Source organism: Orbicella faveolata, unplaced genomic scaffold (genome assembly GCF_042242905.1).
Source record: "Orbicella faveolata isolate gen_17 unplaced genomic scaffold, um_ofav_v1 contig_25, whole genome shotgun sequence".
NCBI lineage: Eukaryota > Metazoa > Cnidaria > Anthozoa > Scleractinia > Merulinidae > Orbicella > Orbicella faveolata.
This window is the reverse complement of record NW_028301553.1, coordinates 8,064,870-8,083,446: the sequence shown is the minus strand read 5'-3', so window position 1 is coordinate 8,083,446 and position 18,577 is coordinate 8,064,870. Positions and strand designations below refer to the sequence as shown.

Below are 18,577 nucleotides of genomic sequence, written 5' to 3'. Positions count from 1 at the left end.
TTTTGGCTCGCTATCGACTCATTTGCATTCATTTTTTTTACAACAAGGGGGTTCCAAGGTTCAATTCCTGACATGTAAGACCGAGCCTAAAAGGGTCCCAGATCATGATAAATTGATTGGTTTGCTTTTAATGTAGGAATAAAAGCAGAAGCGACAACCTCTACGCAGACACACCTTGCTAACAAATAGTCTAATCAACGTAAAGCCCAGGCCAAATGATCGCAACATTTCAACGCAACATATTCCAACATTGTGGGGCGCAACATGTTGGGCGTGTTTGGCCACCCTGTTGCGATGTGTTGCGACATGTTAGGTGTTGTTGGCTCAAATTTGAAAATGGTCAAATTTTTCTTGAAATATTTGTGGATGTTGCATGATGTTGTGGTCGTTTGGCCAGGTTCGTGCAACAATGTTGTGCCCGAGCATGCGCACTAGTTCGATTTTTAATACCCAGCATGACGCAACACGTCGCAGCAGGGTGGTCAAACGCGCGCAACATGTTGCGATATGTTGTACTGAAATGTTGCGATCGTTTGGCTGGAGCTTGCAAATGCTGAGCCAACAATGCTACGATATGTTGTGTTGATATGATGCGATCGTTTGGCCGGGGCTTTAAATACGCGACAATTGGTGGCATTGTCTCCATGGCGCTCCAAGGGAAAGAAAGGCTCTGACGCTTAGGTGACTAACACAAAAGAAATCAAAAATCGGTTGAGGCAGGAATAAACATTTTCTTTTGTTTCAGTCTCCTAAACTTCTGCGCCTTTTTATGGTTTCTGTATAAAAAATATTGGCCCATTGGAGGGGAGGTTTCTCGAGAACTCTCAATCCTGAGTGCTTACCTGATTTGCGCATGAAAACGTCAGAAGAGGGAGGAGAGACTGAAGGAGGTGAAAGGCTGAGGAAAGGAAGGTTGGAAAGCTGGGCATTTTCATGACATGCCGCCTAATATGAACATATTTAATCCAAAGTTGAGCGGAGATTCGGTGGCCTCATGGTTAGTGCGCGAGCCTTCGATCGAGCGGTTCGGGGTCAAGTCCTGGCCAGGGGATATTCTGTTGTGTTCTGGGCAAGACACTTTACTCTCACAGCGCCTCTCTCTACCCAGGTGCATAAATGGGTACCGGTGAACTTAATGCTGGGGGTAACCCTGCGATGGACTAGCATCCCATCCAGGGGGGAGTAGAAGCACTCCTTGTCGCTTCATGCTACCGGGATGAGCACCAGCTTGATGGGCGACTTGGCTCGTAGACAGGCTTTACCTTATCAGGCTTCTTCAACCCTATCAGTCCAACAGGAATCAAAGATCCTCCTCCAAAAATCTGATACCAAAGTCTAATCTGAAGACTTTTGGTGAAAGCGCTCTCCACGTTGCCGCTCCCAAACTTTGGAAATGACTTCCAGCCAATCTAAGATCTATTCCATCCCTCAATCGTACATTAGGTGCATCTTTGTTTTATTAAATTTTTTTGTCTTTAAGCTGTATAATATATTATAATTTTAAGTAGTGGTAGTTTTAATCTTAAATTACTTTAAATCCTAATGGTACAGCTATTGGAATTTTTCGTCTTTTAATTTCTATGATGATACTGTAATTTTAAGTAGAAGTGGTTTTAATCTTAATCACAAACATTTTAAAGCGCCATTGAGCTTTGGAAATGAGTGCTATATAAATTCATGTATGATTATTATAAATATTACATTATTATTATTATTATTATTATTATTATTACCTTACATCACCACAGAAGGACGGAAGCATCTGGGTGTGGCGCTGGGCTCCAGGTCTTATCTTGAGCAGTACGTTAACGGTAAAGTCGAAGAATGGGTGGGGCAGGTGACAAAATTGGCTGAGTTTGCTTTGTCGCAGCCCCAGGCTTGCTACGCAGCATTCACTTTTGGATTAAAACACCGCTGGACGTACTTTATGAGAACTCTGCCTGATATAGAAGATCTACTCGCTCCTTTGGAGCGCGCAATAGCTGATGCCCTAATACCGTCGATTACAGGTCACAATTGTACAGAAGCTGAACGTGAGCTATTGGCGCTGCCAGTGAGAATGAGAGGTATGGGCCTAATAAATCCGAGCCAAACAGCAGCTTTAGAGTATGCAGCATCAGCCAGCATCTCTGGTCCACTAGCCCATCAAATAAAATCAAAGTCGCATAAGCCAGCAGACGAAAGTGAAGTACACGCTGTGCAACGGGAGATGAGCCAAGTGAAGTATCAGTATCTGAAGCCGGAAAAACTTGATGAGGTGAAGGGCTCGATTTCTGGAAAAACTTTTAGAGCTGTCGACCTTGCCACTCAGAAAGGTGCTTCTAGTTCGCTTACTGTTTTGCCAATTAGAGATATGAATTTTGATTTAAACAAGAGTGAGTTCCGAGACGCTGTGAAACTCAGGTACGACTGGGAAGTTCCTGATACTCCCTCTGTTTGTGTTTGCGGGGACATATTCGATGGGGATCACGCTATGATATGTAAAAGAGGCGGATTTATCATCCAACGCCATAATGAACTAAGGGATTTGGAGGCGGAACTGCTTAGCATGGTATGCAATGGTGTCGAAACCGAACCAGTTTTGCAAGACATCACAGGAGAAGAGTTGAATAGGGGAACCAACACCGCCCCTGATGCGCGGCTGGATATAGTTGCTAGGGGATTCTGGGAGAGGCAGAGGTCGACTTTTTTTGATGTCAGAGTATGCTATCCGAATGCAGACTCCTATAGAGATTTGGATCCAGACCAGATATTCAGGCAGCACGAAACAGAGAAGAAGCGCCAGTATGCCAGCCGTGTGTCAGAAGTAGAGCAAGCTACATTCACGCCATTAGTTTTTAGCACGACGGGTGGAATGGCAGTGGAATGTAATCGATACCATAGTAGACTTGCTGAGTTAGTTGCTACAAAGAAGGGCGAAAGTTATGCGACTACCATGTCATGGATCAGGGCAAGAGTATCTTTTGCGCTGCTGAGATCAGCATTACTTTGTTTAAGAGGCTCGCGAGCTCCTAGGAGAGCCCACTTAGAACTGTCGGACATTGATTTAGATATCGAAAAAGGACATGCAAATATTCGTTAAGGCAATTGAGAATGCTATTTCTGGGGAACTCTAGCCAAAGCCACGAACACTGAGCCAAGAAGTGGACCTGCATATAGTTACAGTGTATTTTTAAAGTAGAGTTTTTGCCATTTAAATGTGTAGAATATTTTTTACTATTCTTATTTAAATTTCTTCGACAAATGACAATAGACAAATTTATAAGGATTGTAAAGTTTTTTTTTTTTTAAATTATTACCTTATTATTATTATTATTATTATTATTATTATTATTATTATTATTATTACCTTAGTCAAGAACGGAACAAGAAGCCCAAATCGTCAGACCCAACAGGAGTCTAAAATGGGTCTTATGAGGCTACAACCAGCCCCTCTAAAAAGGCCTAGAACGAAAGCCAAAAAACTCCAGTTTTCTTCTACATAAAAACAATTGAAAAACAAAGCATCAAGACAGTTCAAGACAGGATCAATGCACAAGAGTCGTAAGAGCCAAGAGACAGGTAACTTAATGAATACATCGAAGAAAGTAGGATGCAAAAACCTGACTAGAACTCTCCTGTGTTTTGTTTTTCCCTCTTTTTTTGCAGAAGAAAACTTTTTTGGCTTCCGTTCTCCGCCGCTTTTTGGGGGGCCAGGTTTTAGCCTCATAGGACCCTTTTTGGGTCTGACGAGTTGGCCTCATTCGCACCTCCCTCTACGGCCCTTTCGACTTAAAATTCCGGAAATTTAGAAGCGGGGATAAATGGTACGGAAAATTTCCCCGAAAGATTCTGGAAAGTAACGAAAATTGTTCAATTTGCGAAATGCGAAACGTTCAACTGAAAATTTAGGACATTCCGGGAACAGAGATTCCCAATAAGAAATTTTCGAAAATTTGATTATACTGTATAACTCTGGAGGTTGTTCTCTTTCCGGGAAATTGAGGAAAATGATGTTGCATTCCAATAGAATTTTCCGGAAATTCGAACCGGAGTAACGCCACTTTAAGGAGAAATCACGTGATTATTGTCGCATAAATTACACGGTCTAAAATATTATTGTGTTCGGCGTTAGGAAGGAAGAAAGGAAGTTTTTCCCCTTTTGTGAAGGGGACAATGTTGCGGTAACTCGTTAGGTAAGAACATGCGATTATAAATTATTGCTGTCACAGTATTTAATTCTCGCATGAATGGATGCGCACTCATTAATACTGTCTTCTGTATCCACTTTATCATCTGTTTTCAAAATATTAAGCTAAATTTGATCCTAATTTAAAGGGAAAAGAACTTTCTGAGGATGAAGTAACCTATCAGGAATTCTTGACAAAGTTATCCTATTGTGTTGTTCGGTAACGGACGAAGAAAAGATCACAGTTAGTCGAACTGGCTGAATGCTTGCACATTGTTATCAGTCTGTAGATGTTGTAGATGTCATGCCCTCGCTTCTCTGAGTAATTAAGCCTAGATTTATACATTTGTAACCCGAGTTACAGCTAAGTCAGAGTAACATCTAAGTGCAAATTATGAATTTTCTTTGATTGTTTGAAAAATATACGTGTGATGATGTACTTTAGCGGCAAAAACATCTTCGATCGATTTTGGCGTCCAATGCAGATTTTCATAGGGGTGGGGGTAGGGGGGAGGGGGGCATGATCCCTTGAACCCTGAAAGATTTTGCATTTTCTTCCTTGTTCCACAAAATGATGAATTCTACCGTTCTCTAAAATTTTTTCTGAAAGCTTCTGTCAATAGTAATATACCCGCTGTTGTAACCCTTTCCAAGTCAGTCTGACATCATGGGATACCCTGCACAACAGAGATTCCCTTCGTTTTTTACTTAGGGAGCCAGAGGAAATCTCAGTGTCTTGCAGGGATTATCAGAATTTTTCCTAAAAAGGATGTTACCATACCCAAAGGCACCCAAAGACTTTTAAGGATGCCCCAAATATTCCTGTAGACATTTTAAACATTTCCTGGTCTCTGAGTTTCAGAATTTCTTTTGCCAAACCTTCGCCACTGCTATTCTTTTCTGTAGAAAATCGGCATGAGGCATGTGATGAAGAACAAGAATTTCCAGGTATATAGTAGGATTGCCCTTTGTTCCCTCTGAATAAACCAAAAAGTTTCCCTTGTTCATTTGAAATGAATGGTTATGTTTCCACCCCTGGGAGACCTTCTTTATTAAACGTCAAGGTCAAGTGTTTAATGTAAGCTTAATTATCTGTGAATCACAGACACAACTTTGTTTTACACTTGTAAGTGTAATACCTATTGTATACAATTATCACAAATTAGGGAGGTGCAGCCTCTCTAAATGAATCTGCCATTGAAAAAATAAATTCATAGGAATTCATTTACCTGCATGAGGTGGTAAAATTGACATATCAATATTCTGAAAGCTTCAGTCCTCTTTACTTTTAGTGTATAATATAAATTTGAACTTGAGATGGTCTTACTTACCTAATTTTTAGAAATAAATTTGCCGGCAATTCTGCCACCTTAAATGACAGGACTTTCCAAAAAAGGGTTTTTAAGTTCCCCGGGATGAGGGGGCAGGGGCAGGGGGCAGTGAGCCTCCCTTGTAATAAGCTATAATGTAGGTACATATATCTGTGACCCTAAAAAGTATGGTTTTTGTGCCATGTTGGTCTGCAATGGGTATAAATTTTGTTCATTTTGGGTGTTAATATAGGGTATGCTTTTTTTGGGTACAGGTAGTTGTTTAATAGAGATTATTAAATTAGTAATTGTCAGGGAATGTGAAGCCTTTCTCAAATGGTTGTGTAAATGGGAGGGTCATTCATGGTTGGATGAGGTCACGTATTAGATTAAGACAGGGGCTGAAATATGGTATTGATCAGCGGGTCACTGTCCTGCAATTGAGGGTAATGACTTCATGAAGCAAGTCAAGGCTGCAGACCACCCTGCAAGCACAACCATTTTTTTCGGCTCTTGTTTCATGCACTGCTTTTGCAGGCTAAGGTACCACCCTCCCTCAGATTTCAGTGGCATTTGGAACTTGCTCCTGGCAGCGTGACTGTTTGCGATAACCAACATCAACTAAAATAAAATTATATTTCTCTGTATTTAAATTATCTCTTTCTTTACAGTTCTTTTTGCTTTCGATTTTTCTGTTGTTCAGTAACACAGATTAAAATTGAGGAAGATGGAAACAGAGTTGATAATTACAGTTACCCATAGTAATAGACCACTCCTCATGAACACTAGAGGGGGTGGTGCCAGTTTTGACTTGAGACTGTGGGAATGTATCTTTCATGACAATTTTTCTGTTCGAGGGGGAAAGGGATTAACCAATTTATGCCCCATGTATTGACACATATAAAGTTGAGTATGAAATGTAGAGACCACTCATATTAACATCGTCAGCTGGTTCATTTTCTAGCTAAAATTCACCTCTGGTTTTCTCTTTTCATGTAGCATTATTTGTCGAATAATACAAGATGAATGTTTCATTAGGAACTGCAACATTTGATAGAGGTAAGTCCATGACTCTGTCATTGTAAAAAGATCTTGTACTATTTTGTAAACTATGCAGGCACCCTTGGTTATGATAATTATTAGAACATACAACAGCTGTACATGCATGTCTGTCTTAGATAAGTGTCTGCACTGAATTGGAGTTTTCATAATTTAGAAGAGGGAATTGAATGTGATATTAAACTAGTGATTTTAAGTACAATAAGTTTTCTCCATGTTGGCTGTGATTTGGCATTTCCTTTTTCCTGTTTTTAAATCTTGGTATGTTTTTTCCAACAAATTCCACGCATGCTGTAATCACTACACCCTGAAGGATCACAGGTTTATGGGGTAAACCAGCTAATATGTTATCAAGTCTGCACAAAGAAATATTACAGATTGATCTTTAATCTTAAGAAATTCTTTTATGAGCTCACTGGCCTTGATGAGCCAGTTATGGACTGGGGGCGGGGTAGGGGGGAGGGGGGGGGGGGGGACTCCCATATAAAAAAGGACGTTGGAAATATTGAAAAGAACCCCTAAGAAATTCCAAGATCCTGTTTTGTGGGCAGTGATGGCTTGAAATGTTTTCTCCCTAAGGGGTACCAATTCCTTTAGTTATTGTATTGTAAATTTTATAACTAATAGTGTACTCTTTGTCTTACAACAATTAGGAAAAATATACTTGTATTTTTTTAACTACATATTACACTAACTATACAAAATGTACTCACCCTGATTGATGTACAATTTGTTAATTTATACGAGTGACTTAGGTAGTGCTATGCAGATCAAGTTTTCCCCAAAATGTGTCTTTTTACTGATTCTGAATGAGGTTTACTGCCATGTTATTTTTTTTTGTACAAAGTATTAGCTGGAAAAGCAGGAGCCCAACAGACAGATGAAGGTGATTTGATAGGAGTTCAAAAGTTCCATGACCCAAGCTTTGCACCTCTTAGAAAGCTCAGTGTGGACTTGATAAAGACCTACAAGCACATTAACAAGGTAAAGTAGATCATAAACAGCTGATGTTCTAGCCGCAACTGTGTGCGAAATTAGGCCCAGTTCAGCCACTAATTCCACAGACTTCTCATGAGTCAAAGAAACTAAAGTATTGGAAGTTGATTCAGATGCTGAGAATTCAATTAACTCGTACAGTGTCAAATATGCATGCTATCAATAATAATTGACACATAAGCCTAACTGCCACATGAAAAGCTTGGCAGCTGAGTTGAAGGTGTGCCAAATAAAGGCATTCCAAACCTGGAATTCCTGCTTGCACTTAAGACTGGAAGAAACTCCCAGCTTGGCTGAGGATGAGGAACAGCTAGCCAAAGCATTCCAAATTCAAATAGCTGTTTTTACTTTCTATAGGTGCTGAACATTACATGTATGTTATTCATGGAATTAAATTTGGTTCATGATAAGTTCAGTGTCTGAACTGGGCCTTCCTAACAGTTAGATGCTTGAAAATGTAAATATCTCTGTCAAACTGGGGCTAGGGTTTGGGTTATAAGTTGCCCAGGGGGGGCTACCATATAGAAAGGACGGGGGGTGCTTGTCGTACCTTTTAGGGGTTAAAAAAATCGGTTTTGGTACCTCTTAGGGTGTTCAGCATCATAAGCTCCACAGCAAGAGAAGCTCCACAGCACCCCTATCCTTTTTATATGGGAGTCCCTGCCCCCCCCCCCCCAAGGATGAGTTGTTGTTGAATTAAGAGCTTTGAGTTGGCATTACCAGCAGCTAGAACTCAACAACAGCAGGCAAGTGACTCTGCTGTCTTAGGGTTGTTAATCATGAAGATATGACAATTTTTTACTGCCGAAAGCTGCTGTGGCGAAATTAATTTACAGTTCCATGTAACTATGTTAGTGGGAGGTGCGGTGGTCTTATGGTTAGTGCGCTCATTCCTGGAGCGAGCGTTCCAGGTTTGAGCCCTGGCCAGGGACACTGTGTCATGTTCTTGGGCAAGACACTTAACTCTTACAGTGCCTCCCTTCACCCAGGAGTATATATGGGTACCCGCGAATTGTTGGGGAAACTTAACAAATTGCGGGGGAGTGACTTGCGATGGACTAGCATCCCGTCCAGGGGGAGTAGAAATACTCCTAGCCGCTTCATGCTACAGAAACCGGGATAAGCTCTTATCTTAGGCATTTTCAATGGAAGAAATCCAGGCGCTCCATGTCAGTTGATGTAACCCTCCACATCTCAGCGCCATACAGGAGAATAGAGATCACGTAGCTCTTGAAGATTCTCAGCTTGGTGTGTTTGCTGTATGTCCTAGACCTCCAGACAGGATTTAGAGTGGCATATGCTCTTCTTGCGATTGACAGCCTGCGTGAGATGTCTTCATGTGACCCACCAGCTCCATGGACTATGGCACCTAGGTAGATGAAGGAGTTGACGTCTTCAACTTCTAAGCCATCAATGGAAATTGTGTCGAAGACCTTGGCGTTTGTTTGTAGCACCTTTGTCTTGGTGGTGTTGATACAGAGTCCGGTATACCTTGAGACCCGATGGAGGCGGCTGAACTTCTCTTGAAGATCTTTGTGCCGGCTGGAGAGAAGGGCTATCTCATCTGCATAGTCTAGGTCCTCTAAGACCGTGGTGAACTTCCACCTCAGGTCTCTCCTTGCATTGGTGGTGTTCCTCATTACCCAGTCGATAATGATGTTGAAGAGAAAACCTGACATATCACAGCCCTGCTTGACTCCTGTCTCTACAGGAAACCAATCTGATGTTCGTCCGTTTTCAACAACGCAACAGGTGCTTCCATCATAAAGCTCTTGTATGATGTCGACGAAGTTGTCAGGAATTCCATAATGCCTGAGAATGTTCCAGAGCTTGTCTCTTCTCACACTATCAAAAGTTTTCTTGAAATCGATGAAACCAATGTACAAGAGTGTTTGCCATTCAGCACTCTGTTCTAAGATATTCCTGAGGATGAAAATCTGTTCAGTTGTCCCTCTTCCTCTTCAGTAGGCAGCCTGTTCTAGCCGTAATTTCTTGTCAACTCCATCCTGTATCCTCATCAGGAGCATTCTGCAGAAGACTTTGTATGGTACTGAAAGTAAGGATATCCCTCGGTAGTTGTCACAAATAGACGGATCACCTTTCTTGGGTATTTTGGCCAAGAGAGCTCTCTTCCAGTCAGATGGTACTTTACACTGATCGAGAGTCGGATTGTAGATGTTCAGAAGCTGGTCCAGGGCAATTGGAGGGCTGGCTTTTAGCATTTCTGCTCTAACGTTATCCACAACAGGTGCTTTACCGTTCATCAGCCGAGATATGACTTGTCTCAATTCTAGGATTGTAACCGGGCCAGTGTCCATCTCTATGGGATCTTCGCAGTCACCGATCTGACACCCTTCAGGAAGATCAGTTTCTTCACAGGCCACCTTCAAGTTCTCATAGAAGTGCTCTTTCCATCTTTCAAGCACTTCTTCCTCTGTGGTGATGACTTTACCATCTTTCGTCCGTATTCCAGTGCTTGACTTCTTGAGGCACCCACTTAGTAGCTTCGTTTTGGTCTAGAGCTCTTTCAGATTGTTTTAGTGCGCTGCCCTTTCCGCGTCTTCCGCGACTCTTTCCAAGGGCCTCCTGTTGTCTGCCCGAGCTCTCTTTTTCACTTCCTGGTCTTTCGTTTGGTACATCCGCTGTCTGTTTTGCTGTACTCCTTCCGAGCGGCAGTTCAAAATGCTCTGTTTTAGCTTCCGTCGTTCTTCGATAGAGTTCCAGGTGGAGGGGCTCAACCAGTCCTTCCGGGACTTTGCTCTTTGTCCAAGTGTTTCAGTCGCCGTCGTGCGATAGATGTCTTTGTACCCTGTCCATGCATCATCCACATCATGCATAACACTTTGTCTTTCGAAGTCAATAATTAACTCATTTCATTCCTTGTTTTCTTATCAGTTTTACACATCAGGTTGAGTTTTTTTTGTTGATTTTTTTAAAAAATATTTTGGCTTTTCATTTATTCAACTTTAAATAAGCGATCTTGATCCTTTGTGTGCTAATTTACATACCAGTTTATGAATAGTGTGCCAAACACCTCATTTATCATGAATTTGTGTAAGAATTACAATAAAGTGTCCTTTTGGTGTAGAAGTGAACACTATCAAATATGAGTTGGTCATGAAAATCAGCAAACATAAATTGGCCTTCAAGAGTAATATTAATTCCGAAAATCTATGTAGCTCAGTGATAGATTCCATGGAAATAATAGATGTATTCTGGAAATTATTGCAATAATTGTTTAAAAGGAGACTTGTTTCCTGGAGATGTAAATGGAGACTTAGCCCGAGGTTGCCTAAGTGAAAGCCTTAAATTTCGTAGGATGTTCGTGGTACCAGCGGTAGTGATTGTTTTCTTTGAGTCTGTTTCACATCAGCCCTATAAAACTGCAGATTTGCACTTGCAAATTCGCATGCCTGGAATGAGCACACAACATTATGTTCAGAGTATGGTGGATGATACTTGCCAATTTTACACACAGCAAATGTCAAAACCAGGAACGTGGTGTGACAATATAATTATCCTGGCAGTATCCAATGCTTTTAACTGTATTGACTCGAACGCATTCAGTTAATCCATGATTATTACTAGTAATAAGCATGTTTTGTATGCGTCTATTACTGAAGTCTCCTATCCGTTCTAAGAGAGCATTGTATGATGAAACTCTGTCGTTTAAAATGACCCTAAGAATACGTTTGTTCAATGTTTCTAACTTATCCCTATTCCTAGAGTCGCAAAAATGCCATATAGTGGAACAATAATAGAAATGTGGCACGATAAGCTCTTTGTAGAGACGTAGTAATATGGTCCAGAATTTCCATCTTTTTATTTTTCATATTCTTCATTTGATCTACACCCGTGTGTGATCCGAAGTTTGGGCAGACCTCAGGCTATCCAATATGAGAAAACCATAGTCTGGTCTAAAATGCAGGGGCGGTGTGCTCTTTTTAGTCTAAGGATATTATTTGTTTTTGTTTATTTTCAGATTATAGGCTACCTCTCGTTGTCATCGTCGTAAGCCCAAGCCATTTGTCTATGGTCGCTACATCACCAGTAGCAGCTACATCTGAAAGCATAGTTACAGTGCCTATAAACCAGGAGCAACCACAGTCTGATCGCCAAGATCTTCAGATGGAGTCTTACATTTGGAGAGTTATTCTTTCCCCTGCCTTAAACGGACTTCAAAGTCTTCTAGAGTACTTGAAAGTTCAGCTTGGAGTCAGTGTTGCAAACTGCAGAGTAGGAAGTTTGATGATAACAGTGACATGCAGCTCACTACAAATCCTTGAAGGTCTGTGGAAAGATTACAGCAGCGGCCATCTCAATAAAGTGGTCGAGCAAACACTTGTAACGCCGGATGTTTTGGAGAAGCTTGGGCTTAGCGAGCTCAAACTAAAAACCACAATATCAGAGGAAGAGTACAACAAATGCAAAGAGTTCTTGTTGAATGAACATAAGGTAAGAGTGGCAGATAATTTTCGTTTTTAAATACAAAATTCCGCTAAGAAATTCAGCAAATCCTGGCATCTGCCTTACGTTTGGACGAAGCCTTGAATTCCAGCATGGTCGTCAAAATTTAAACACGTTTCAAACCTGTACCACGAGGACAGTGTCGAAACTAGACACTGCAAAATGTCACTATCAGTACTTTGCCCTTTTCCAGTAAAAATATGGTAATAGAACGCTTTTTATAGTTTGATATATTAACCAATATCTTCAGTCGCGCAAATGTAGATGAAGGTCAGGCGATGAGGGACATAACCGGGACTTTGCGATAATCATCTATTACACACGCTTTCAGTGTTGCGTGCATAGGCAACATCTTTCGACATGCCATCTTTCGACCTGCTATGTAACCTGGCCTACTCAAAAATGAAAGCACAACGGACGTCTTTACGGTCGAACTCGAATTGTAATGATGAAAGATTGATTTATTTGACATCAAATTAAGGTTAGGAGTATCAAGAAGTCATTCTGGCAGAAATAAGTCGACAGTTTTGAATGTTTACACGATGCGAATATTAAAAGCGGCAGCGGCCCAATTCTAACGGAAGTCACTATTGAGAACCGATCGACTACACTAAATCGCCTGAGTCATACCGTAAATAGGGAACCATGCAAAGTCCAAAATCTTCTTCAGCCATTTGAGGTAGGTAATTATCATTTACTTGTCATTTCCTCCGCTAATAACCGGAAAAACTACCAGTTTCACAGTTTAACGGTCTTTCATAGCATGTCGAAAGATGGCATGTCGAAAGATGCTCGAAAGATGTCGCCTATGCACGTAACACTGAAAGCGGGTGTAAGATGCAGAGAAGTAATAAGAAGCTTCTTGTTATCGTTATTGCATTTTTAATTAAAAAAAAAATGAATAAATAAAAACATTACAAAACATGTTTGGTTGTTATAGTAGTTTTTTTTCTTTAAATCGTTTGTTTGTTTTTGAAGAGTTACTCTACCCCGGAGCAAGGTCGACGGAATGCCCAAGAAGAGAATGAAAGAAGAATGAGAGAGTTGCGTGACGAGATGGAGAGAGAGAGCATCAACAGGCGTTGCATGACGAACAAGAACGCGCGATAATTGAACACGAAGAACAGAGAGAACAGTTGGATCGTCAAAGACGTGAGAGGGAGAAAACAGAAAGAAAACAAAGAGAAGAACAAAGGCTACTACAACTTAGACTTGACTTGTTGAATTACGATTTTCATAAGTGCCCCAGAATCAAGAAAGAAGCTTTTCAGAATTTGGAGGTAGACGACATTGATTTGATACGCATTGCTTTGATTGGACCAACAGGCTCTGGGAAAACAAGCCTTGTGGGTAAGAGCGGTTGTTTTTATTTTTATTTTTTCTTTATCATTTTATTTATTTATTTGTTTTCAAAAGAGTTCTTTGTACCCATCGGCTGATTGCAAAACACTCTGTGTTTGAATAGCATGGCTCCTGAGGCTTACAGGTTTTTTTACAGCAGGTGATGAATATATGATAGAGTTTATGAACTGGTTTAGACATGGCAAGAGTCATTAAATTATGATATAGTTTATATGAGTGGACTGCAGTAGAATGGAGGGAAAGAGAACAAGGTCCTCCCAATGAAAATGAGACCTTCACATTCTATAAATTAATTTTTGAAAGTTAAGAGAACACAATCTGGTCTTTCAGTTTGTCAGTCAGTGAAGCAACGGTGCATTATTTGTCTCTCCAATGTCTATATAAATTGAATCACAACTCTCTTTGGCTCAACCAGGCACGCTGCAGCGAGCTATTGGAGAGAATCAGACCGCCTTTGAGCAAGGAACAGGAAAAGAAGGCAATATTATTCTTGAAGAATACTTCGTGCAGAATAATATCCGGATTGTCCACACCAGAGGATTTTTTGCGAGAGATGAAAAGCTTCAAGATGAGGTGCTTGATATTATGACGGGAAGGTAATGGATTACTTTTCAGGCGTCACTTGCATTAGAGTGGGACAATCGCGTGTGGATCACGGCCTAACAGGATCTCAACGAGAGGGTTACCCTCGACGGTTGACGGCTAAACAAAATATGGCTTTTTGACGGTTGACCTTTAAAATTTTGGTCGACGGTAAAAAGTTTTCGATTTTTATTTGACGGTTGACGGTTATCCTATTTGACAGTTAATTAGCCTGCGAGTAATGAAGAGCAAAGCGATCCGGCGAAGGGAGTCTGGTGAAGAGGTGCCTCTTTCTCGTCTCGCGGCTTCGCCGCGCGATTTTGTGCTACGCCTCGCGCGCTTGTTCTCCAACGTGAGTCTGTTCGCGGGCTAACAGTTAATTTTTAGGCTGTTACAAGATTGACGGTTGACGCCCACTGAGACCCTAATTTATGTTAAGTTCGTGCAAAGGTATCCCCGACATGTTTCAAGTTGCTTTTAGAACAAATATGACTTTCTTAGTCAAGTATTTTAATTTCATGACAAGATGCGCAACACGGTCTCCGGCCTACGAAGAAGACTCCTATGTGAAAAGGGCGGAGATGCTTGTCTTCTTCCCTAGGGGTGTAACCACGGATTTTAGTCTCTCATCACTATTATTAGCTGTCAAGGTATCTTTTGGCGTTGCACTCGATCGAAAAAATAATGAAATCACGATGTCTGTCCAATTCAAAGTGGTATCTTTTAGAGGTCAAACAAAGCTCGAGCCGTACGACCCGATTGGTCTCTTTTAGGGGGTCTTATTCAATCCGAATGAAGAGTTGCAGACTCGGGCCACAGCCAACCGATGTTAAACGCTGATCTCTTACTTGTTCCCCAAGGTTGCCAAAATTGAAATTCTTTTATCCTTTTCTATCAAAGAATTCGCCTAGGAGAAGAAATCAAACGAGACTATGATGATCCTGTGAAACAGTCTGCTGGGGATGAATTCCAGGAGCTGAACACAGTGGCAAGAAAAACTGCAGCGTTCTCTAATTATATCCACGCTGTGATTCTTGTACTGAAAGCCAACGATCCTCGATTGGAAGAAGGCATTTACAGAGGAACGCTTCAGAATATCAGGGACCATTTTCGGACACACGGTAATAACGATATAAATCAGTGGTAATTATCAATTAGATTATGAGCTCGTGATTTCTATTTCAATCAATCAATCATTTATTTACCCACGTATCGTCTAGTGAGCTCAAAGCTCGTTCAAAATAAGTACGTGCAGATTAAAAACGAAAATAACAACCTTGAAAAATATAATATAGCTATATATGTATAAATATTTAAACAACAGAGTGTTTGCGAGCCCTGGTCGGGGACATCGTGTTGTGTTCTTGGGCAAGAAACTTTACTCTCACAGTGCCTCTGTCCACCCAGGCGTATAGATGAATACGGGCGAATTTAATGCTGGAGGTAGCCCTGCGATTGACTAACATCCCATCCAGGGGAGTGGGGGGTAGAAATACTCCTAGTTGCTTCATGCTACAGAAACCGGGATAAGCTCCGGCCTAAAAGGCCACTTGGCTCGTATGCAGACTTTTCTTATGCCAGCTGGGTCGCACGGGTCTATGATAAAAGGAGATAGAGTGGTTTTTAATTGAGTGTCGTAAAACCAAAACCAAACCAATTACTTACCAATTGGACTACTCTGCCAATCTCAAACCGTAGTAAAACCAAAACTGAAGTGATTGCCTGATTACTTTCGACACTCAATGGAAAATCGCTCTATGTTGACGAGGCCGTGCAATTCCTTTTATTTCAATTAACAGGTATTTATCCAGTTACTGTGATTACCTTCCTGGATATGCTTAAAGCTGAAGAAGTCAAAAAGAAAGCTTCTGAAGAGGCGGGCTTGGCGACCGGCGGTCCCGGCGGGAGAACTTACTTCATCACAAACTACACACACGAAAATAACAAGACGTCCTTTGCTGTGGAACGAACGGCTCTTGACATCCTAGATTCCGCTCTGGTCTCTGCTGAAAGCTTTATACGAATCCGTAAACAGCGAGAGAGAAATCAGATGGAAAGGGAAGCCATGGCTGGAGGTAACGTATAGTGATTTTCTGCCCATAATTCGCAAAGGGAAACTCACCCTATCCCTTCCGACCCACCTATCCATTGTGTTTTGGAATTAAATGGCTTTAACGCCACACAAGACACAGATTGAACCTTATTGAGACTGCAAATACACCATAAAATGTTATTCGTGTTAAATAAAAATAAGATAACTTTTTTCAAGTGTCAAATGTATTTAGCGCTTTTGTGCTAATTGGGGACACTGTAAATAAATAAGCAAATATTGCGAATACAAGATAAGCTATTAAGAATCCCAACTGGCGGGAATCTGACCAGTTGGCTATTAACACAACGCGGTCGAGGAGTTGAACTCGGGGCTACCGAGAACAAGTTCAGATAGCGGTAGGGTGGAGGATTTGAACCAAACCACTCGGCCACGCCTTTTACTCGCGCGTTATTTCATAGGAACAGCGTGAAGCCCAACAACACTAGACGGTTGGAACGCCTCAGTATCGCAAATAGAGATTTCTGCATATGCGTTTGTTTAAAAGAAGAACTCGTGTGTAGCCAAATGTTTGAGCAAGTAGTCTTACAGAGTTTGGAGTGTGTTACTAATGGACTTTAACCTTTAATTTGTCCTCAGGAGCTTCTAGTGATGTGGTGACTGTGGAACAGTTTTTTGCCCGTCTGAAGACGAAACACCACTGGACTCACCAGGGAAAGATGAAAGCTGTGTTGGAAGACCTGCGCAGGAAGGAGATCAATACTGTCAAGACCCTCAAGGAACTCTGGGACGACGTCAAGTCAGAGCTGCCATTGTCAACTGGCATGAAGAAGATCATGGAAGAGGAAATAAAAACCATTATTTAAAGTGTCATAGATAAGACAGCGGAACTAGTCCGAAGGGTACAAATCTTTGGTCTAGAACAGATTTACATCTCGAAACGAGAAATTCAGAAGCTGGTGTAGATTTTACGTAAGACTGACGTAAGATTACGGAAACAGTTGACATTAAGAAAACAGTCAGTCTCACTTAGCAATGGGAAACCGAGAGTATGGTAAAATAGTCTTAAATAAGACAACAGGAGGCCTCGTACAGTATTTAATCTTGGAAATAGATCGTAGAAATAGTAAGACATCACCTTAATTTCGAACATTTCTTCTTTCCCGTCCCCCATTAGGGCCGTTACGTGAACACACGCTCCTTTGCATGTTTTTATGGTTATCTTCTAAAAGCAATCACTTCTAGATAACGATATGGTGCTTTAGAGTTACATTCCTTGCAGCAAAATAGTGTTTTATTATTGTCCTGTCCCATGCTGTGAGAGATCTCCAGTTGAAAGATCTACACTAGACAGTCGCCGTGGTTGCCGATGTTGTTTGTACTATCATGTGAAGCAATCTCATTCCCAGTCTCTCCCTTCTAGGTTGTATGTACCTTAGTTTAGAATATGATTACGTGTTACCTATAGGTACGTAAGAAACTTTATCAGTGGCAATTAATTTTATCAATTCAATGGCTTTGAAAAATCGTTATTTGGTTTGACTTGATCGTTGTAGAAAAACAAACAAAGTATGTCTAATCCATATCTTAAACCAAGAGGTTAGGTAATTAGACCACGGCATATCCTTAATGGTTACTATCTCAACTAGCAGAACTAATATTTCCATCAGTTACTAGCCTTACACTTCGAATTGTTTTACTTATATTTGGACACTTTAGTCTGGCAACCTAGACAACCTGGAGAGCTCAGAATAGATGTTTGTTGCTCTGTGTGGCCCTCTGCATTTAAACTTTAATAAAATATATATATATATATACATACACACACACACACACACACATACATACATACATACATACATACATACATACATACATACATACATACATACATACATACATACATACATACATACATACATACATACATACATACATACATACATACATACATACATACAAACATACATACATACATACATACATACATACATACATACATACATACATACATACATACATACATACATACATACATACATACATACATACATACATACATACATACATACATACATACATACATACATACATACATACATACATACATACATACATACATACATACATACATACATACATACATACATACATACATACATACATACATACATACATACATACATACATACATACATACATACATACATACATACATACATACATACATACATACATACATACATACATACATACATACATACATACATACATACATACATACATACATACATACATACATACATACATACATACATACATACATACATACATACATACATACATACATACATACATACATACATACATACATACATACATACATACATACATACATACATACATACATACATACATACATACATACATACATACATACATACATACATACATACATACATACATACATACATACATACATACATACATACATACATACATACATACATACATACATACATACATACATACATACATACATACATACATACATACATACATACATACATACATACATACATA

General features: G+C 40.4%; 1 protein-coding gene and 1 pseudogene across 2 annotated transcripts; both read left to right on the top strand.

Annotated features, from left to right (window-relative positions):
• Positions 1 to 1,746: 1,746 nt before the first annotated feature.
• Positions 1,747 to 3,223, top strand: LOC149108822 (uncharacterized). The gene has a single exon (XM_089293358.1). The coding sequence runs from the start codon at positions 1,928 to 1,930 to the stop codon at positions 3,080 to 3,082; it is 1,155 nt and encodes a 384-aa protein (XP_089149484.1). The 5' UTR covers positions 1,747 to 1,927; the 3' UTR covers positions 3,083 to 3,223.
• An 824-nt stretch (positions 3,224 to 4,047) lies between these two features.
• LOC110050371 (uncharacterized) lies at positions 4,048 to 17,957 on the top strand (annotated as a pseudogene). Its single transcript, XR_016208284.1, has 10 exons — positions 4,048 to 4,175; positions 5,075 to 5,116; positions 6,478 to 6,537; positions 7,385 to 7,521; positions 11,516 to 11,988; positions 12,979 to 13,350; positions 13,778 to 13,958; positions 14,845 to 15,065; positions 15,744 to 16,019; positions 16,634 to 17,957. The product of XR_016208284.1 is annotated as an uncharacterized LOC110050371 (transcript).
• Positions 17,958 to 18,577: the final 620 nt, after the last annotated feature.